We start from the raw sequence: 22,135 nt of genomic DNA, 5'->3' as shown, positions 1-22,135 counted from the left end.
TCAGAGTGTTTTAAAGGCACATGTTTGCCAATTCAGGAAATGACACCCCTTTAGTCAAGACTAAATAGGGCTGTTTTATTTGGGTCCATTAAGTGGATGCTGGTTTTGGTTGGCCAACATGACGTGCCCACTTTTTCAGCATCTTCCATGACAGTGGACAGCTGATGAGAGCTTACCTGATCCCTGAGACAGTTGCACTTGCAAATTGGACACAAACTTCTGTCCTAGATGGTTTCATGGGCCGGAAAGGCGGAGAAGCTGGTGGCTATTTTTCAGAGTGCTGCGAGTGAGAGGGGAGAGCCTGGGCCAAGGAGGCTGAAGCTGTGGCTTCCAGGTCTTGCTGCACAGGATTTTCTGGAGAATATGCTGACAGGCTTAGTAATAAAGGATGGAAGAATCAAATAAGGAGAAGAACGAGTTGGTTGGGGCTGGGGCTCAAAGGAGTCAGTCCTGATAGCAGTCTATTAGCTAATTAAGCCACCCACTTAAAAAAAATCTGAGAGCATCCAAAGCATTCAAGCATGAGAGCTGAAACCACAAGAAAAGAACAGCATGTGCTAGAAGGAAATTTGAAGGTTGACAATTTATGTTGAGGGCGAATTTGAGTGAGTGAAATTTTACTTCTGAGCAGAATTCATTTGTAAGTCTGAGAAAGTGAACTGGTGATGGTCTCTCTCTAGAACACTGAAGGGTCCAAGAGTGAAGGCTTAATAAATGGCCTAAGATACATTCACTAGTGTAGTGTAATTCTCAAATAGACTTTAAAAAAAAAAAAGAATAACCTCTCCTCTCTGAGAAGCTGCTTGAATTATACAAAATTCAAAGGTAGGGTGATATCTGTGAAAAATGGGAAACAAGAAAGTGCCTGGGTTGCCCTAAAAGTGAATTGCAAAGAACACTGGAGGAGGAGAAAGATTAAAGAGGAACCTAGAAAGGACAGGTTGACTAACTGGACGAAACCCACCAGCAGGGAGGCCAAAGTCCTCTGTGGTACCTGTCTCTGCTAACAAATATCCAAGCAACGTTAGAAAATTCACCCTCTTTCCTTTTTTGCCTTGACTGTCAAGAAGCTCAAAGCTGCTTTTCAAACTTTATCTCATCAAGACACATGCAGAATATTATCATATTCTATGGCAGACTGAGGTTTAAAAAAAAAGTCTGTGATAGGGCCAGAGACTGAGGGCTCTAGAGAATGGGCATCTACCAAGGAATATCCATATTCCATCAGGGGCAGTTCAATGAGGTTCTGAAATGTGAATTGACTTATAGGGGTGTGTGTGTATGTGTGTGTTTGTGTGCATATACATAAAACATCCTATATATTCCCTATATATCCTATATATTATTTATTGGACTATTATATGTCAATTCTAGGCCCATATGTTGGTCTATATTTTCATTGTATTATTTCCTCATAGTACATGTCTTTATATCTCTTATTTCTCTTTGCAAAACTTTCTTTGATTTTAATGGCAAACTTCCTCAATTATTCTTTAGGTAAAATGTGGAGCACACATTTAAAGATGTGTCTTATTTGTATGTTTACTGTGTTCCAGGCACTATACTTTATTTCTGGAAGACCACAGCAATACTGCCTATCTCTTGGCAGTGTGACAAACCCAGCTCTTCTAAGGACTGGATGAAATCAGTTGGAGTAAAACATTTAGCCAGTACCTGATCGACGTTGCAAGGTACCTTTTTGCCATCATTGTCATCATCACCACCACCATTATTTTCTCCTTTAATGCTTGCATAGCCTCATGAGATAGCTACTATTGTTAATTCCCTCTGGGAAGGTGGGGGAGGTAAGAAAACGCAAAGCTTCGTGGGGTGAGGCTCTAGCCCCAACTTCATAGACAGAAGAAGCAAAGCTAGCACTAGGAGTGATAACTGGCTTCAAAATTTCCATCCCAAACTTCTATCCTCTGGGCGTCTCTTGTGTAGCGAGGCAAGTCCCCCGATCAAATGCGAAGGTTGCTTTTCATGCTAGTCCCGGGGTTCCCCCAATCTCTCTCGGCACCGACTTCCTCAGGCGCAGGTCCCCACCAGGTCGGCTCAGTGCCAAGAGTGGTTGGGGTGAAAGCGAATGGAGGGCTCGCGGCGAATTGGCCCCGCGAAGCCAGCGGAGGGACGGTCTGGCTGGGTGCAACAGCATCTGTCCCATAAACAGCCTCCTTTAGCTTCAGGAACGCACAAAGTAGAACAAAGTGGGTGGTTTACTGATGTCATTGCTTCCACACCAAATTGAGATGTAGCGACTTTTAGCCAGATCTGGGCAGGCTGTGGATATTAAATCCAGCCCTTGACTTTTTTTTTTTTTTTTTCCTTTTCTTTTCTTTCGTTTCTCTCGGCGAAGCGAAGCCTAACGATCGCAGATCGCAGTCCCCTCTCCCGCGGCTGTGCCGCCGGGTTTCTGTCGCAGGTTTGTGAGACCCTAGCGCGGGGCCGCTGGGACTCCGGCTTAGTTTGGGGTCTTTTTTGTTTATTTACTTATTTTTATTTTTGGTCTGTGCAGGGGTATCTGGAGCTTTCAGCGAGCCGGCGGGGATAGCTCCTCACTGGGAACACTGAAACGCTGGGAACACCTTTACTGTCAGATTTCCTGCGCTGAGAGCCTCTGTACGCTGCTGGGGACCTGCAATTAGTTCTCTCTGCAAAAGGTTATTTTGTGAATCGCTGCTGGTGAAATCAGTACAGCGCGAATGGAAGGAAAAGATCTGAAATACGCAAGGTACGTTACTTTAAAAAGTTTTTTTTTTTTTAAATGCAGTTACACGTGTGTCTTTATTAAAACGCAAGACAGTTTTAGGTATGCACTGAAAAATACAAATAATTCTGCATTTGATTGCAAAGGGGCTCTTTTCGATGGTGATGTAAATATTCTCCATCTTTTTTGGGAGTGGTGATGACCTATGAATTGAGTTGTCAAAACTCGTAGAAACTCTACGCTGAACCTCTGTGCATTGTATTCGGTAAATTGTACGTCAATTAAAAAATCAGAACATAATCCTGCAGTTACTACGTGCCATTGCGTAATTACATACATAAACACCGACTAAATGCAGCTGTAGGTGTATATTTATAGCAGCTAAGCGAGACTCTGTGGGGTTATTTATTTATGCAAGCTCTGAGAAGCCGGGAAAGGGAAAAGAGGCTTCTGACATCACATGGGGCGGGGCCGAAAGCCCTAAGAAAAGTACGTAGGACCAGAGCAGCAGCTGCCGCCAGACACAATCTCACCATGAGCGGCCACAACAACTCCGAGCTCCTCGTCCTCTGCAGCTCCGGCCAGCTGTTCCTGCAGCCCCTCTGGGACCACCTGAAGACCTGGGAGACCCTCATCCAGTCGCCCTTCTTCCCAGTCTTCTTCTCCATCACCACCTACTTGGGCTTCTGCCTGCCCTTCGTGGTACTGGATGTCTTGTGCCCGTGGGTGCCCGCGCTGCGGCGCTACAAGATCCACCCGGACTTCTCGCCGTCGGTGTGGCAGCTGCTGCCCTGCCTGGGGCTGACGCTCTACCAGCATGTGGTGTTCGTGTTCCCGATGACTCTGTTGCACTGGGCAGCAAGCCCGGTTCTCCTGCCCCCAGAAGCCCCCGAGCTGCTCCAGCTGGTGCGCCACATCGTGCTGTGCCTGCTGCTCTTCGACACCGAATTCTTCATCTGGCATGTGCTGCATCACAAAGTGCCTTGGCTGTACCGGACCTTCCACAAGATGCACCACCAGAACTCGTCCTCGTTCGCACTGGCCACACAGTACATGAGTGTCGGGGAGCTACTTTCTTTGGGTGTCTTTGACATGGTGAACATCATGCTGCTCCGGTGCCACCCGCTCACCGTCCTGATCTTCCACGTGATCAACATCTGGCTGTCGGTGGAGGACCACTCCGGCTATGACTTCCCCTGGTCCACTCACAGACTAGTACCTTTCGGGTGGTATGGGGGCGTGACACACCACGACCTACATCACTCCCAGTTTAACTGCAACTTCGCCCCTTACTTCACACACTGGGACAAAATACTGGGAACGCTGCGGTCTGCTCATGCCAAGTAACATCCACCCCTCCCAGGCGCTCAGATCCTGTGCATTTCACACTTGAATCAGCAGAGACACTTGATGTGTTTTGTTTTGTTTTGTTTCTTTCAGTCAGTAACTTATTATCTGATAGAAATGTATGGGAAAAACCTGTATTTTTTCACAGTTTGATAAAGTAATTTATATAAAGTTTGTATATAAACAACTGTATTCTTGATGTAGAATTCTAGCTAACTTCAATAGCCTTGATTTCTGGTGTAAAGTACCCAAAAATCACTGTCATATTTAAATGATCTCTAAAAAGATTTGTTTGTAGAACAAGGAATTTACTATGTTTGACAGTGTCCAAGAACTAGGCTAAAATAACTTTTTTATGGAGAATCTCATCTCTGACTCTGTAAACAATGAAACATGTTCCTGCTGGACAGTGACCAAGATTATTATACTTTTTTTCTATGTTTTCATAGAACTGTATATTTATATTGAAAGAAATGTTATTTGTGCTTAAAAAAAAAAAAACACAAACCAAACAAGCACTGGCTTCTGGCATTTTCATTGGCATTTTGACTGATAACAACTGCAATGGGAAGAGGGAACTGGGATGGCAGCTTCTTGTTGGAGCCTCCATCAGTCCAACCTTGGAAAGAAAGGAATCTGGTGGCCGGTTTGGGGGCAGGGGCTGTAGGAAAGAAAGAGGCAGGAGGAGGGATCTGTTTGTTGGTTTTGGTCTAAGGATTTCACGAAGGGAAAAACACTGTTGTTCTGAATGAGTTTGAGCTGATTTCCTTGTAACAGGCAACTGATTTACTCTGTAACGTTTTACAGAGATTTAACACTGGACCACTAGTTCATTATTTGGGGGGAGGGGTCGGTTTGGGGGTGATAGAATTAGTGAAGTACCTTACTTTGCAAAGCTGTCAAGCGTGTGCTTTAAAGGGGCTGAGAGATGTGGCTTTTTCATAAAGCCAGCTAGTACAAATGACCATCATGCACTTTGTTTCTGCAATCTGAGATGTCTGTACGTTCACTTTTCTTAATGAAGACATCCGTGCAAACTGCATATTCCTTTCTAAAAGAAAGAAGAAGTGCACTTGTGCTCTAGATCCCTAGTTCCTCACCTGTAAAAGAAGAATGATTGTGTCCCAGATGTTCTTGAAGGTTCCTTGTGACAGTAAATGTGCCTTTAACTGACCACACACCTGTCACTCATGTGTCCCATCCTGCTGCTGCCTATTGTTTGAATATTATCTTTGGGATATAATTTAGATTGATAACGTAAAGTTAAAAAATCAAGGCAATGTAGACAAAAAAGTATAAAGAAAGGCATTTTTCTATATAATTCTAGGCTCATTATACATGCACCAAACTATCCTGTTTAAAGATGGAAAAGTCCGTCTAAAGATCAGGTATCCACAGTCAGCCAAATAAACCTCTTGAGAAAAATGTTCCTATTCTCCATTCTGGATGGCAAAACACAATCAGAGTGCCAGGCTGTCTGGCAATGCCTGGCATATTCCTTCCCAATGCGTGTGCCCCTCTTGGCTTCTATCAGCCAGCTGCAAACCCTGCAACACCAATAAATGTTCTCCTCTGCTATTCCTCTCCAGGGAAACACAGCATCCCTCCTGAATTCAAGGCCTCTGCTTGGCCAGGGAAAAGCCAGGCCGTCTCAACAGGATTTGGGAAAGCATCAAGCAGGTCAAAGGCTCTGTTTTCTGTATCCCTCATTGCACGTCCGTTAAGAGAATACATGCTAAAGCCAGACTGCCTGGGGTGCAGGGTGGGGGTGGATCTTGACTTGTGATTTACTAGATGAGCAACTCTGGACAAGTTACTTAACCTCTCTGTGCCTCATCTGTAAAATGTAGATTATTGTAGAAACTACCTCCCAGAGCTGTTACGAAAGATTTGTGTCTGCTATGTGTGAGAGCTAGATGGGTTAGAGGTCTCGGCCGTATTTGTGTTTGTTGTGAATGAAGCTTTTCAAAGCAAGCACCAGGACAGCACCAGGACCACAACCTTCTGTCCACACACATGTTGATGCTCTCCTGTCCACAGGGAGCCAAATAAAGCCAAATTTTCAATCCTCCTTTTATCAAAGCTGCTTCTCTCATCATCCTTTCAAGGCCAAAATGTTGAAAAGAGACAGAAGTCTGTGTTTGCCTGATTCTACTTCCTCACCTCTGAGTCATCCCACCCCCACCTCTTCCTGAGACTTTTGCTCCCTGTTCACTGCTATCATCCTATTGACCAAATCCAATGATTTTCCCCCTTACCCCTTGCTTTTCCATTTCCTTGGCTTTTTCTTTTTTCTTTTTTTCTTTTTTTTTTTTTATTGCCACACCTTCAGCATATGCAAGTTCCTGGGCCAGGAGTTGAATCTGAGATGCACCTGCAACCTATGCCACAGCTGTGGAAACCCAGATAGTTTAGCATACTGCGCCAGGCTGAGGATCAACCCTTGCCTCCACAGCAACCCAAGTTGCTGCAGTTGGATCCTTAAGCCACTGCACCACAGTGGAAACTCCTCCTTGGCTTTGATTTTTAAGGTATCTGTTTCGGCTCACCAGCCTCTTAGAATGTGGTTCTTGCTGATTTGAGTGAGGTTTCTCTAAGCTGTTTTCCTTCCTAAATCTCTAGTTGTTTCTTCTTCCTTCAGGCGCTCCACTCTTTCCTTAGCAGGGAGGCAAGCCTCAAGGTGTTTTTCATTTTATTAAAAAATATCTGTGTTTCTTGTAATGGCTATCTTTCCTACCATCTTCTGGTGCACCCTCCAGATCTCTGCTCAGATTGCATTCTGGTGCACACAGAGGCATCACATACATGCCAGGCCATATGTATGTGCATATATACACAACACATGTATACACACTGTATATACACTCTGTATGTACCTACCACACAAAACTATATGTCCACACACTGTTATATGTACACAGACATGCATTTGCATACTATATATTTGTATATGAACATACACAATATATGTATGAACACTACATATGTACAAACATAGCGTATACACACTATACATGTATATATGTACCCATAATATATATACACCATGTATATACATGCATGTATATGTATTATGTGTGTATAGAAAGGGACACTCTGTGATATACTCACCATATTTATAAGAATATAAGGAAAAATATATATCCTTCTCCTCTTTCTCTAAATACCCCCCCACACACTACCATTTCAGTATTTATCTCTGCCCTAGTACAATGCTTCATTCTTGATAAGTATTGATTCAGTGTTGCATGAATCCTAGGAGCAATAGAAACAAAGATTTGCCACTTATCATATTGGTCTTCATTCATTCTATCCTCCATCACTAGTCCATCCCAGCTTCCTAAGGCCATGTTCACAACCCTCTGTTGTAGAGAAGGTCACAGTCTACTGGGAAAGCGGATCAGGCAAGCAAATGCATCTAATCTAGTGCAGTTAGTACAGAAATGGGGCATGTCAACAGGTTGTTAAGGGAGCCCCTAAAAGGCAGGCCATTTGAAAACTAGAAATTACAAAGGATTTGTAAGCATTCACTGGGCAGGGTGCAGGGCAGGCCTAGAAGAAACAGCACTGCAAATCAGAAAGGGATAGAATAACAGGATATGCCAAAAACATGGTGGGAAGTTTCGAGAACCGGCTGGACAAGGAAGGAATGTCAAGGCATATTGTCCTGACACTCTACAAGCTATTGAAGCTGCTTAGAAGTGTTTGCTCTTCTGCCTTTGTCACAGGGATATGGGGAGACTGCATGAAAAATTGTTTTGAAACAAATGTTAGGGCTTGCTGTTATTTGTTGACTTACAATGAGCACATGGATGAATGCATTGAGAACTGGTCTTGGGAATGATGTTCTAAGAAGCTTAAGTTGTGTTCTTTAGGCAGTGGAAGGGTGGGGGTAAGAACTCACAGATTTTAAGCAAAGGAGTGATGTCATCACATCTGGTGTAAGAAGATAACTGGCAGCAGAGAATGGTCGAGGTTCTTCCAGTTAGGACCATTGCAAGTTCTGCCTGGATTCTAAGCCAGGCTCCACTGTTTCTGAGCTTTGTGAGTTTGAGCAAATTACTTAATCTCTCTAAGGCTCAGTTTCCTCATCTGTAAAAAGAGGGCGCTAATACCCACTTTGAGCATCGTCCTGAGGAACGAGGAAGATATTTAGAGAATTTAGCCTCTACCCTACATATAGCAAAAGCTCTGTAAAACAGCAGCTCTTTTGTTACAAGTTGTTATGAAAGGGTTATGACTGCAGGTGAGAGATAATAAGCCTACTGCAAAATAAGCTGAAAGAGATGGAGAGGAAAACATGAATTTCTCTTTTGTCATAAGAGTAACACATCCTCATGGAAAAATGTCAAACACAGAGAACAGGGTAAGGTAAAAAGTAATATCCATCCTCATTCAATGAACTTATTCCCACTGCAGATTTAATGAAAGTTAACCTTTTTTGGACACCAAACCCAAAGTCAGTCATCCGGTGTCTTTTTTCTTTCTCCCTTTCAACTGAGATGCATTAAATGGTTTGCATTAAATGAATGCATTAATAAAAGAAAGTTAGTGTGAAGAGATATTTTTTGGACAAAGGCCCCAAAGCATTTCCTCCCCTGAAATATCTTTTGCTTATTTCTTTTTTCTATTCCTTGTGATCACTACTCAAAATAAGAAGAGAAATTCCAGTTGTCTCTCTTCCATGGAAGGTTTGTTTGGTGTTGGGACTTATTTGTCTTTGAACCCAGGGTCAAAGGAGAAGCAAGATTTTCCTTGCTTCCCCTTCTCATACCTACAGCACTTCTTTGGGTGCCTCCTGCAGTGACTTTACCCTCTGCCTTCTACTGAAGCAATTGCTTTCTCCACCTGGTAAAAAGTTATCCAAAAGAAGGGATCATATCTTAGAAATCTTTGATTCCCTCAAGGATCTTGCACTTGAGTAGTTCTGTCATGGCTCAGCATGTTAAAAATCCAGTGTTGTCACTGCAGTAGCTCTGTTTACAGCTGTGGCTTAGGTTCCATCTCTGGCCCAGGAACTTCCCCATGCTGCGGGCGCGGCCAGAAAAAAGGTATCTTACCCTTGAAAAATGCTCAATAAATGTCTCTGGAGTATAGGCTCCAGGGCTCGAAGGCTGAAGAGGCAGGGGTCGAGCTGCCTGATTTTCTGTTCTGGGAGAAGTCACTGCATCACTCTGAACATTGGTTTCTCTCTCTGTAAAATGGGTGGAGATTGGGGCCATAATAACTGGTCTTGCCTACTTTCTCAGGCTGCTGAGAAGCTTCAGTGAGATAGAGCAGCAAGTTGCTGAGCGGATGGGCAAATGCTCTAATATGCTGAGTGGGATGAGGTGGTCCTTAGGCATCTACGAAGCATGAAGGTGCTATGGCTGCTGTCTCTCTCCATTTCTGCTGTGAGCACACTCCTTCAGGGCTTCCTCCATCCAGCCTGCCTCTTGGGCTCCATGCCTTCCTTTCCTTGTCCTCCTCTCTGCACACCCTGGCTCTTGCTGCCCTGCTGAATCTCAGGAGAATAGAGAGGGGCCCCTCAGAAGGACCAGAAGTAGAGGAAGCTGGCTCCAGGGCTGTGCGCTTTGCAGAAATAGTTGGAGTGGTAGCCTTTGTGCCAGAGTCAGAAGTAGCATCAATCTGAGATGTGCCAGGAGAGGGCTCTTCTTTCTGTGCCAACGACAGGCTCCAAGCCAGGAACTGCAGCCTGCTGGATAGGTTGAATTTGTCAGCAAAAGGCTCTTGAAAGAGGAAACCTCTGGGAGTTGCACGGTAATTGGAAAGAAGTCTGCCTCCACTAGGCAGCGTGAATTCCCTGTTAGGAGGTGAAGAGGAAGAGTGGCCTAGGCTTGGCAGTGGATTTGATCTGCCTGAGATTCAGCATTGCCAAGGGAAGACAGCTCACGTGATAACACGGTCAAACTTTGAGATTCTGTGAATCCTAAGGCTGAGACACCACTGTCCAATTTTCCTATTTAATGAATAAGGAAACTGAGTCTCAGAGACAGGAAATGACTTTCTCCAGGTCACACAGCTGGGTTAGAACTCAAAGACCTGTGCTCTTCCTGCTTTTCCCTGAGGCTTCCCTTGCCCCCTCTGGGTCCTCAGACCTACTGGTGGCTGTCTCACTGAGCAGCAGAAATGCAGTTATGGGACACTGCTTAGAAATTGTTACAATCCATTTTCTTTGTTAATCATTTGCATAAACACAGCATAAAAAGCTCTGGTGATTTGAAGAAAAATGAGTAAAGTGATTATTTCAAATTTTGCTGAGATCTATTTTTCATACGTTTATGGGTAGCTGGTGTGAACTTTGATTCTGGTGAATTCTGCAAATCTTTTCAAAGAAAATGTTTAAGTAAGCACCTTGATGGAATCTATATAATGGAATACACCTTGGCAATAAGCAGAAATGAACTATTGATGCTACAACAATGAAGATGAATCTTAGGAAGTTGCTGTGTGGCTCAGTGGGGTTAAGGATCCAGTGTTGTCCCTTCAGTGACTCAGGTGGCTGCTGTGGTGGGGGGGTTCGATGCCTGGCCAGGGAACTTCCACATGCTGTGGGCAGGGCCAAGAAAAAGATGAATCTCAAAATAATTATGTTGAGTAAAGGAAGCCAGACCAAAAAAGTATGTATTAATTGTTCCACATATATAAAATTTAGAAAATGCAGATGAATTCATGATGATAGAAAGTAGACCAGTAGTTGTTTGGTGGGGAGAGAGTGGCTACAATGATGGATCGCTAAGAGGTGTGAGGAAACTTTTAGGAATGACTGTGTTCAATACCTTTGATCATAGGACTGGTCCCATAGGTGTATACATATGTCAAATTTTTTTGAATTACATGCTTTAAATATATGTAGTTTACTGTGTGTCACTTATATTAGATGATGATGATAGTGGTGATGATAAGTTAATCCAGGATTTCATGTTTTTAATTTGAGCTTTGAAGAGAATTTAACATGAAAAAATACGGCAGGGGATATAATGATAACATCATAAGCACGTGTACGTGCACACACACACACACACACACACACACACACGCACACACAGTCTAAGGTCCATCCTTTGCTTTTTCTGTATTCCTGACACATCAGCGACAGCTTAGGTGGAAAAAGACCTGTGTGAAAGCCTGAAAAATCCAGACCATTTTCTCTGAGGACTTTCCATACTCTCTCTCTCTGTCTCACACACACACACACACACACCACACATACAAACACATTTAGGAACAGCCATATTAAACTATCTAATTCCTCTACTGTGGCCACAGCTTTATAGACCTGAGTTGGAATCTGATCCACATAGGAACATAAATATTATTTCCCAAGAACTTAGGGTATTAGGCAAGGGGATCAAGGAGTTTCCTGGCAGCCTAGTGGTTAATAATTTGGCATTGCCACTGCCGTGGTACTGGTTCAATCCCTGGCCCAGGAACTTTTGCCTGCCACAGGCGTAGCCAAGAAAAACAGAACAAAAAAAAAATCCCAAGGGGGTTAAGAGGGACCATTTGAGGGCTCCCTTCTTGTGCCATGTCAGTGGAGATTCAGAGAAAGGTCACCCACAGATGAGCAGATTTTCAGGGAGGAGAAGGGGGTGGGGAACGAGAATAATAAGAGCAGTCAGCTGCTCTGGTTTCTGGGGGCTCTTCAGGTTCCAGGGGTTAAACCCCTCTGTCCTTCCTGCCTTTGCATTCCATGACTTTCCAATAAAGTGCTCTTCTTAGCTGTTTAAATGCCCTCTGTTTCTTTTCAGAGAAAACATTGGTTAATGCATAGGGTTTTGTGATGTCCATCTGCCTTTATGTTGAAGGAGGAAATACCTTTGGTGCAACCAGTCTAGGAGTTATTTGTGGTTGTCTTCAAGGGATAACAAACAGGCACATCCTAAGTGATGGCCAGAGGCTCTGCTGCCCCACAGTCCAGGTGGCAAACTGACTGTGTGAGGTTGTTAGCGACCCATGTGAGGCAGAAAGTGAGTGCTCTGACATTACGTAGTTGCTATAAACCCCATCTTGACCTGCTGCTTTCCAAGGCAGGCAAGTGCTGCTGTTTTATAACAGCAGAGTTTATTTCAAACTTTTGCCAAGACATCCCAAGCCCCATCAAAGAGATTTTGAATCAAAGCCTACTTGGAAGCCCCAACTTTACCCCGGCCCCGTGTTCCCCACAGAGGACATATCTGTTTCCTAACAGCCTTCTCACGGTAACTTATGGGTCCAACAATGGAGCATTGAAGTCCTCACAGGTTTGAGGTCTCAGCTGATGCTAGCAGCTGCCTAACACATAGCTGGCCTTCCTCCACTGGGCTCATTTCCCATTTAATGCGTCTTGCTATTTTCCATGTCACTGTCTGTCTCCAGCTGTGTCTCTTTTGTTGCCCTTTTCTTTTGTTTTTGATTTGTTTTGTTCTCCAGCTGACATTTATCAAATGTTTGCTATGTGCTAGACTCTATTTGATTCATTTTACATCTAGTAATTTATTTAATTCTTAACAGCAACCCCAGGAGTGACAGAGAGGTTAGGAAATTTGCCCCACATCACTCAGGCCGTATGTGCCGTCTTGATAAATACCAGACAGACTGGTTCTGGAACCCACACTTGTCATCCCTGTGTACTGCTATTCCTCAGTAGTTCCTTTGTGCTTTGTCACATCAAATTTTCATGCTTTTGTAGAAAAATGAGTCAAAGTTTGCTTAGGAGAGTTGGCATCTGCTTTGAGACCCAGTTCTTCCTTCTGCAAGGAAAAGATGAATTCCTAGAATTTCTGCTGTGGCACAATGGGATTGGTGGCATCTCTGCAGCACCAATGACACAGGTTTGATCCCAGCCCAGCACAATGGGTTAAGGACCTGGCATTGCCACAGCTGCAGTCTAAGTCTACAACTGTGGCTTGGATCTGATCCTAGCTGGGGAACTCCATATGCCATGGGGCAGTGAAGCAGGGATTAGATTGTCATCAAGGGAGGCTAGACTGTGAATTCATGCAAGGGGACATTTCCAGTGGTAGCTTTTTCCTTTTCCTCTATTACCCATTACTGAGCTTGCTCCGTGGGATGTTTAAAGACTAGATGGGAGAACCAACACAGCTAGTGTTCATTGATGAAAGGGAGAAGAGGATCATAGATGAGAAAGACTGGCAAAGAAAAGCTCTGTGTGTAGCGGAAGTATGACATACACTATTCTGATGAGATGGGCTGATGACCCCATCTGGAGGGCAAAGAAGAGGGAACTGGTAACAGACTGCAGAGGTTGGACCCACAAGTGAGTCCTGGTCACTGAGCAGCCAGAGAGCTGTGCAGACAGCTGGGAACTGTGGTCTGGTGGTCCAGGGACTGACCCTGGTTTGACTTTCTTCAGCGGTCTGCTTCAACTGGGGGCTTCTTTTGACCATGTCACCAAAACACAGTCTAGCACATCAACCCACTCAGGACTGCTCTGTGTGCCTCCCTGGCCTCATGCCCAGCTCGTCAAGTTAATCAACACTTTTATGAACACTTACGGTGTGATAACAAATAATGATGATGATAATGATAACAATGATAATAGCTCTTAGAGAACAGTTGCTTACTATGGCTCAGGCATTTTGCACATATAATTTCTTTCTGTCCTTTTGCATCCTTAAAATAACCTTTTTGTCTGAGCTAACAATCTGCTTGCTTAAGTAATGACTTTATTAACTGATCTTGAAACACCACCCTAAACAAAGAAGTAAACCAATGAATGAACAAATTAACTTCAAGTTGATGTAATTGAGAGGACCTGGGGATTCGGGGGAGGGTTCCTCTAGAGAGAAGGTAAAAGAAGTCCTCTTTGAGGAAGTGAAATTTAAGTGATATTGAATAACCAGAGAGAGCCAGCCAGGTGAAATACAGTATGTGCTTGTACCTATTTCACAGACAAGCCTGAAAGGTTAAGTAAATTGCCCCAAATTAAACAGTTTTATGGTGAGAGCTAGAGCAGGGACACAGGCTGGTCTTATTACATTGTTCATGTCCTTTCCAATGTGTCCATTCGGTATATCATGTCCTGAAGTAGCTGCCACCACTTCACCTGGCTGTAAATCCTCCCTTGCTACTGGCCCTTGCAAGTTCTATCCCTTTCCTCTGAGCTCTGGTTTTCCCAATTCAAACTCATTAGCCAGCTGTCAAGTCAGGTTTTACCTTTAGCTGAAGACCGTCTTCTAAGATGATAACTCACCTCGTCCCAGCAGTTGCTATGGAATGGGGGCTGTGTGTCTCTTGTTACTGCAGTCTGTCTGCAGGATGCTGCATTTGAGAGCTTCCACTGTATTCCAGATCCCAGGCTGCAGAATAAAGACAGTAGTCAAACTCTAACTGGCTGGGATCCAAAATGGAGTGGAAATATGCAAAGAAGATATGAATACAAATAGGGATATGATGCCTTTTATTCCTTACTGCACTGGCTAGAAGGCTAGAAGCTCCAAAAAATTATTGAATAGAAATAAGAATAGAGGACATCTTTGACTTACTTATGATATTAAAGGAAAAGCATTCATTCTTTCATCATTAAGTATGATATTATCTCTAAATTTTTGATACATGATTTTATCAGATTAAAGAATTATCTTTTTTCCTAGTTTTCTTTTTTATATCATTTTACTTTTTAGTCTATTAATATGGTGAATTAGATTGAGTTTCAGATGTTCAGCCAAGCTTGCATTCTTGGTATAAATCCCACCTGGTCATGATATATTATCCTTTTATTATATTCATATATTAGACTGGCTTAAATTTTGTTAAGAATTTTTCATGTATGGTTATGAGGAATATTGTTCTATACTTCTTTTTTTATAATGATTTTTATTTTTTCCATTATAGCTGGTTTATACTGTTCTGTCAATTTTCTACTGTACAGCAAGGGGACCCAGTCACACATACATGTATACGTTATTTTTTCTCACATTATCATGCTTGATTATAATCACTGGGACTAGACATAGTTCCCAGTGCTATAGAGCAGGATCTCATTGCTTATCTATTCCAAAGGCAATAGTTTGCGTAAGTTAACCCCAGACTCCCAATCCATCCCACTCCCTCCCCCTCCCCCTTGGCAACCACAAGTCTGTTCTCCATGTCCATGATTTTCTTTTCTGTGGAAAGGTTCATTTGTGCCATATATTAGATTCCAGATATAAGTGATATTATATGGTATTTGTCTTTCTCTTTCTGACTTACTTCACTTAGTATGAGAGTCTCTAGTTCCATCCTTGTTGCTGCAAATGGCATTATTTTGTTCTTTTTTAAGGCTGAGTAGTATTCCATTGTGTATATATACCACATCTTCTTAATCCAATCATCTGTTGATGGACATTTAGGCTGTTTTCTTGGCTATTGTAAATAGTGCTGCAATGAACATATGGGTGCATGTGTCTTTTTCAAGGAAAGTTTTCTTCAGATATATTCCCAAGAGTGGGATTGCTGGGTCAAATGGAGTTCTAACGTATGGTTTTCTAAGGTACCTCCATACTGTTTTCCATAATTTACATTCCCACCAACAGTGCAGAAGGGCTCCCTTTTCTCCACACCCTCTCTAGCATTTGTTATTTGTGGACTTATTAATGATGGCCATTCTGACTGGTGTGAGGTGGCACCTCACAGTAGTTTTGATTTTCATTTCTCTAATAATCAGTGATGTTGAGCATTTTTTCATGTGCTTGTTGGCCATCTGCATATCTTCTTTGGAGAAATGTCTCTTCAGGTCTTTTGCCCATTTTTCAATTGGGTTGTTGGCTTTTTTGCTGTTGAGTGGTAAAAGTTGTTTACATATTTTAGAGATTAAGCCCTACATTTCTTATAACTTTTTTTTCCTGGTAATGTATCAGTATAATGCTGGCCTCATGGAATGAGTTGTAAAGTATTCTTTACTCTTTGATGCTACAGAAGAGTTTATGTCAAACTGTACTATATGTTCCTTAAATATTGGCAAAATGAAGCCATGAAGACCTGGAATGTTCTTGTGGGAAGAGTCCCCCTTCTCTCCTTCCCCTGCCCCCACCCAATTCAACATCTTTAACAGATACAGGGATATTTAGGTAATCTATTTCTTCATAAGTGAGGTCAGGAAGTATATGTTTTTCAAGAAACTTCTCCATTTCTTCCAATTTGTCAAATTTATTGGCATAAAACCTTTTATGATATTTACTTATTAACCTTCTAACATCTGTAGGATGTATATTTATGTCACCTTTCCCATATTTGATATTTTGATAATTTGTGTCTTTTTTTTCTCATCAGTCTAGCTAGAGGTTTATCTGTTTTATTGGTCTTCTCAAAGAAATTGCTTCTGCTTTCATTTATTTTTGTGTTATTTTTCTGTTCCTACTTAATTTATTCTATTCCCATCCTTATCGTTTACTTTATTCTGCTTACATTAGGTCAATTTTGTTCTTCTTTTTCTAGTTTCTTAAGGAGGGAACTGATGTCATTTATTTGATACATTTTTTTTCTAATATAGCTATGTTAGTATAATTTTCCCATAAGCACTGCTTTGGCTGTATCCCATGACTTCTGTTATGTTTTCACTTTAATACAATTCAGAAAAAAATATAACTTCATTTTTGATTTATTTCTTGACCTATGGCTGTGTCTAATTGTCTTATTTAATTTTTGTTTTGTTTTGTTTTGTTTTTTGGTCTTCCTGCCTTTTCTAGGGCCGCTTCCACGGCATATGGAGGTTCCCAGCCAGGAGTCTAATCGGAGCTGTAGCTGCCAGCCTACACCACAGCCACAGCAACTCGGGATCCGAGCTGCGTCTGCAACCTACACCACAGCTCATGGCAACGCCAGATCTTCAACCCACTGAGCAAGGCCAGGGATTGAATCTGCAACCCCATGGTTCCTAGTCAGATTCGTTAACCATTGCGCCACAACAGGAACTCCTCTTATTTAATTTTTAATGTTTGACAATTTTTCGTGTATCTCTTTGTTATTAATTTCAGATTTAATTCCATCTTGGTTAGAGAATGTACTTTGCATTTTTTTAAAGTGAGATAAAACTTAATGTGAAATTCGCCATTTAAACTATTTTAAAGCGTACAGTTCAGTAGATTTTAAGGTAGTCACAAAGTTGTGCAACAATGATCACTATCAAATTCTGGAGAATTTTCATCACCCATAAAGAAAGTCATACCCATCAGTAGTCACTCCTCATTTCCCTTTCTTTCAGCCCCTGGGAAACACTAATCTACTTTATATCTCTATAGATTTGCTTATTCTGCTGTTTCATATAAACAGGATCATATAATATCTGACCTTATCCCTCTGACTTCTTTCAATTAAAATGACGTGTTCTAGGCTCAGCCATGTTGTAGTATTGATCAGTACCTATTGTTTTTTTTTTGTTTGTTTTTTGTTTTTGTCAAATAGTATATCCATTGCATGGATATACCACATTTTGTTGTCAAGTCATCATTGATAGCCTTTTAGATTGTTTCTACCTTTTGGCTGTTATGAATAGCACTGCTATAAACATTTATGTACAATATTTTGTGGAAACATGTTTTCACTTTTCTTGGGTGTAACTAGGAGTAGAATTGCTGGGCCAAACAGTAACTCTGTGTTTAACTATTGAGCAATGGCCAAGCTTTTTTCCGAATGAATGTAATACTTTATATTCCCACCAGAAATGCATGAGAATTCCAGTTTCTTTATATCCACCTAGTACCTGTTATTTTCACTTTAAAAAATTATGGTGTTTTGTGCTGGTCTCAGCCTATCAATAACCAATGTTGATACTGAACTGGCCCTTCTCGTTTTTACTATGATTTCAAGTTGCCTTTCAGAAATAGTGATCAGGAAACTTTGAAAAACTATTATCACTTACAGAACCTGGAAAGTATGCAGCAAAACCTGGAACCACACAGTGAGGTCGGGGACAGAGAATAAGAGAGAGAGAGAGTGAGCCCACAGGCCTGGGGTTTGGCTTTTACTGGGGTCAAGTGTGAGAGCCTAGGGCTTTGTTTCTTCACTCTTTATTGATGAATTCTAAACATAATGGTGGGGGGGGGGGTTGGGGAGGAAATGAGGACAAGTGGCCCAAATGGTCAGTTATTTAAATCAGCCAAGATCTCTAAAACAAAGAAAGTTCAGTGGAGGGTGGAGGGAGGCAGCCTGGCTCTATCTTTATCTGATCATGTGACTAGCAATGTCCTTATTCAAAATAGCCAACTTTGAAGTGGATGCCTCAGCAATTCAAATTTAAGTCAGGAACTTACATCACAAAAAGGGAAAATCCCGCTGTCAGGGTTCATACTGCATATGGCTAGTTCTAGTGGGTGTGAAGTGCTATCTCATTATAGTTTTGATTTGTATTTCCCCAGTGACTAATGATGTTGAGCATCTGCTCCTGTGCTTACTTGCCATTTGTACATCTTCCTTGAAGAAAGGTCTATTAAAATCCCTTGCCCTTTTTAAAATTTTTATTTTTGGTCTTTTGTTATTGAGTTGTAAGGGTTCTTTATTCTGGATACTAGACCCTTATCAGATACATGATATACAAATACTTCCCTCCATTCTGTGGGTTGTCTTTCTTCTTACTTAAATCTTCTATTGATCCCCTCTTCTAAATTTGTTTTAATCTTTGAACTCTTTAACTCCAAAATTTCTATTTGGTTCCATTTTAAAATTTCTGTCTCTTCGTTGATATTTTGAGTTTAGTGAGACAGTGTTCTCACCGTTTCCCTTAATTTTTTGTTCATGGTTCTCTTTAACCCTTTGACAAAACTTAGAACAGTTGATTTAAGGTCTTTTGTCTACTAAGTCCACCATTGTGCTTCACTAGGAACAGTGTCTTTTCATTGGTTTCCTCTGCTGTAAATGGGTCATACTTTCTTGTTTCTTTGCATGGATTGTAATTTTTTGTAGAAAAGCAGACATTTTAAATAAAATAATGTGGCAACTCTATAAATCAGGCTTATGCTCCTTCCCAGGCTTTGTTGTTCTTGCTTGTTGTGGTTGTTCAGTATGTTTGTTCAGTGACTTTTCTATAAACTGATATGCCTGGAACCCCCCTCCCCCCAAAAAAGCCACAGTCATTGTGCATGGGCTCTGTATATGTGTTTGGTCACAATTTCAATGTTCAGCCTAGAAGTTTACAATTCTGCCTTAGACTTCCATGTCCTACTTGCATAGATCCTGAAGGTCAGTTTGAAGTGAAAGTTTAGGGTCTTTTCAGGTCTTTCTTGAGTACACACACAGCCCTGGGTTTACATATGGCTTTTAAATTTCCAGGAACGTTTTGGAGTTCCCGTCATGGTGCAGTGGTTAACGAATCTGACTAGGAACCACGAGGTTGCGGGTTTGGTCCCTGCCCTTGCTCAGTGGGTTGACGATCTGGCGTTGCCCTGAGCTGTGGTGTAGGTTGCAGATGCGGCTCGGATCAAGCATTGCTGTGGCTCTGGCGTAGGCTGGTGGCTGCAGCTCCGATTTGACCCCTACCCTGGGAACCTCCATATGCCGTGGGAGCGGCCCAAGAAATAGCAAAAAGACAAAAAATAAATAAATAAATAAATAATAAATAAATTTCCAGGAACGTTTTGAAACTTTTAAAAGCCTTTTTCCACCAAAGCATCTTCTTTTCTTCTAGGCTTTTGGCTAGTTGATTGCTTGCCAAACAGTTGTCCATTTCCCTAAGCAGCAGTGACTGATACATTTACTGTCACTGTTTTTGACAAATCCCTTCTCCTCCCTACTCCTACCCTGGCATTGGCTCATCACAGGGTAAGTTCCAAGTTAGGATAGATAAAGGCATGTATTTTGAGCCTATGCTCCAAGGAGACACAAGACTGGTCAAAATAAATAAGCACAATTCTTTGAGAATGAAGTCCATTCGTCTCCTCCCAGTACCTGTACCTGTACCTGTACTGGGGATGTGGGCTGGTTCTTCAAGGCCATTGCCCAGCTAGGGGGTGGGAGATGGGACCAAGGTAAGTTAAGATTCAGCCATTTTTTCCTTGATTAAGCATTTTCTTCCTTCCTACAAGCTTTTGGTTAGTTTCAAGTGTTCTAAAAATGTTTCTGATACCTTTAAAGAGGGATAATTTGGGGGATCCTCTATCCTCCATTTTCATTGATGACATCCACTTTGTATGTTTTGAGTGGTTTTAAAATCATGGAGGCTTGTTTTGTGGCTCAAAACCTGGTCTATCTTGGCAAATGTTTCACGCGGACTCATGTGAGTCAGCTTGGGCTACTGTAACACAGTACTACTATAGACTGGGGCAGGTGGCTTAAATAATACATTTATTTCTCACAGTTCTGGAGGCTGGGAAGTCCAAGATATCTGGCAAATCAGTTCCTAGGGAAGGTTCTCTTTCTGGCTTGCAGATGGTCACCTTCGTATGTCCTCAGGTGATGGGGAATAAGCTCTGGTCTCTATTCCTCTTCTTGTAAGAACATTAATTTCATCATGGGAGTCCCAGCCTCATGACTCATTTAAACTTAATTACCTTCCTAAAGCCCCATCTCCAAATACGATCACACTGGGGGCTTAGAGCTTCAACAAATGTCTATAGAGGGTGACTATAGGTACAGCTTCAACAAATGGTATATGTGTTCAGTCCATAACAGTACTTGAAAAGAGTATGTGTCCTACCAGGTTGAGTGTTCTGTAATTGTCAATTACATCAAGTTGATTAAAGTGTTATCCAAGTCTCCTATATATATATTCTCTTTCTACTTGTTCTATCCATTATTAAAAGTAAGTTTTTAAAATCTTTGCTTATAATTGTGAATGAGTCTATTTCTTATTTTAGTTTTATCAGTCTTTGCTTTGTGTACTTTGTTTTTTTTGGCCACACCCACAGCATGAGAAATTTCCCAGGCTAGGGATAGACCCACCCACAGGATGTGAAATTTCCCAGGCTAGAATTAGACCCAAGCTACTGCAGTCCTTAACCTGCTGAGTCACATGGGAACTCCTGCTTCATGTTCTTTGAACTCTGTTATGTGAGGTATGGAAACTTTTATGATTATTATGTATGCCTAATTTATTGAGTACCTACTATATGACAAGCATTCTTGTACCTGCTTTCTATACATTAACTCTATTATTAAAAGTGTATTCAATAATCAGTATCTGAGTTTTAGAGAGGAGAAGAAAACTGACAGACACACAGTGGTGAAGGGGCTTGCACAAAGTTTTACACAGTAGGGCAAAAACCCAACTAGTTAGATCCCAGAGTCCTCAGTTTTAACTGCTATGCTATCTGAGGTATGAAGTAGGGATTTGAACTTTGGGCAAGGTCAAGTTAGGGAATACGATTGGATTATAAGCTCCCTTGACATTTTTGCCTTGTGCAGTAGTTGTTGAACTTGTTCAAATCTTGGCATATCATGCACACCTATTATCAGATGAGAAAACAAAACACATTTCCTGACAAAATAGAAGTAATTTAGGTTGGAGACAACTTTTAAATTCCACATATTTCTGTTCCTTTCCCCTGGTTTTTCTGCATGGCTTGAGAGTTGATCTCTCTCCTTGTCCCTGGGTTGTACCAAAGCAGTTTTAGGATGCCCGGTCAAAAAGAATGGAGGTATCTTAAATAGACTTTATAGAGTCCGTGAGCCTATTGCCAAATAAGCTTAGTAGCCAACTCCACTTTGCCAGCATAGCTTCCTTCAAGGGCTTCCCACAATACCCCCCCCACATACTTTGCCAGCTTAAATTTCTCACAGATAAGGCATTGGACTTTTAAGGAAAAGAAGGATTTGAGGTTTAGCTTTTTCACTAATTTTGTGACTTTGGAAAGTAACTTAACTAATCTGTAAAATGGGTTTACTAATAGTACCTGCCAAAAAATTTACATGGTAATACATAAAACACTACTTAAGTGTGAGCTATTATTAGTATAATTATCTCTCTTTATAAATACTATACTTGATCTTAGCCAAAAGGCCGAGAAGCGGCAATTCTTTGTAAATAAAGAGGTCTGTTTCCTCCAGTATCTGCTTAGCAGTTTGAGTCAATACTAATAATTGTTAGTAACTGGGTCTCTTCCATACATCAAACACTTTTATCTATATAGTCTCATCAAACCCAACAACACTGGAGAATCCTTTATGTTA

At 41.7% G+C, this 22,135-nt stretch overlaps 1 protein-coding gene and 1 long non-coding RNA gene across 11 annotated transcripts in view; one reads left to right on the top strand and one right to left on the bottom strand.

The window, feature by feature from the left end:
- The window catches only part of LOC102164066 (uncharacterized), a 40,764-nt gene that overhangs the window by 6,179 nt on the left and 12,450 nt on the right, over positions 1–22,135 (bottom strand). For 7 of the 8 annotated variants that reach the window (XR_014827674.1, XR_002338590.2, XR_002338589.2 and 4 more), the window contains 2 exons: positions 14,250–14,355; positions 177–374 (listed from right to left, as the gene is read on the bottom strand). This is a non-coding gene — a long non-coding RNA (uncharacterized LOC102164066). Of the gene's footprint in view, positions 1–176; positions 1,560–14,249; positions 14,356–22,135 lie in introns of those variants that run through there. The other variant, XR_014827670.1, reaches the window with a different exon arrangement.
- On the top strand, positions 1,184–4,566 carry CH25H (cholesterol 25-hydroxylase). Of its 3 annotated transcripts, none has more exon segments than NM_001444489.1 (2): positions 1,184–1,691; positions 2,516–4,566. In NM_001444489.1, a coding segment is annotated over 1 exon segment (813 nt). In that variant the 5' UTR covers positions 1,184–1,691; positions 2,516–3,241; the 3' UTR covers positions 4,055–4,566.

Source organism: Sus scrofa, chromosome 14 (genome assembly GCF_054392235.1).
Source record: "Sus scrofa isolate SSC_HxYL_T2T_F1_AM1 chromosome 14, Sscrofa_HxYL_maternal_Yorkshire_Landrace_v2.0, whole genome shotgun sequence".
Taxonomy (NCBI): domain Eukaryota; kingdom Metazoa; phylum Chordata; class Mammalia; order Artiodactyla; family Suidae; genus Sus; species Sus scrofa.
The sequence above is the reverse complement of the archived record's forward strand: the minus strand, read 5'-3'. Positions and strand labels throughout refer to the sequence as shown.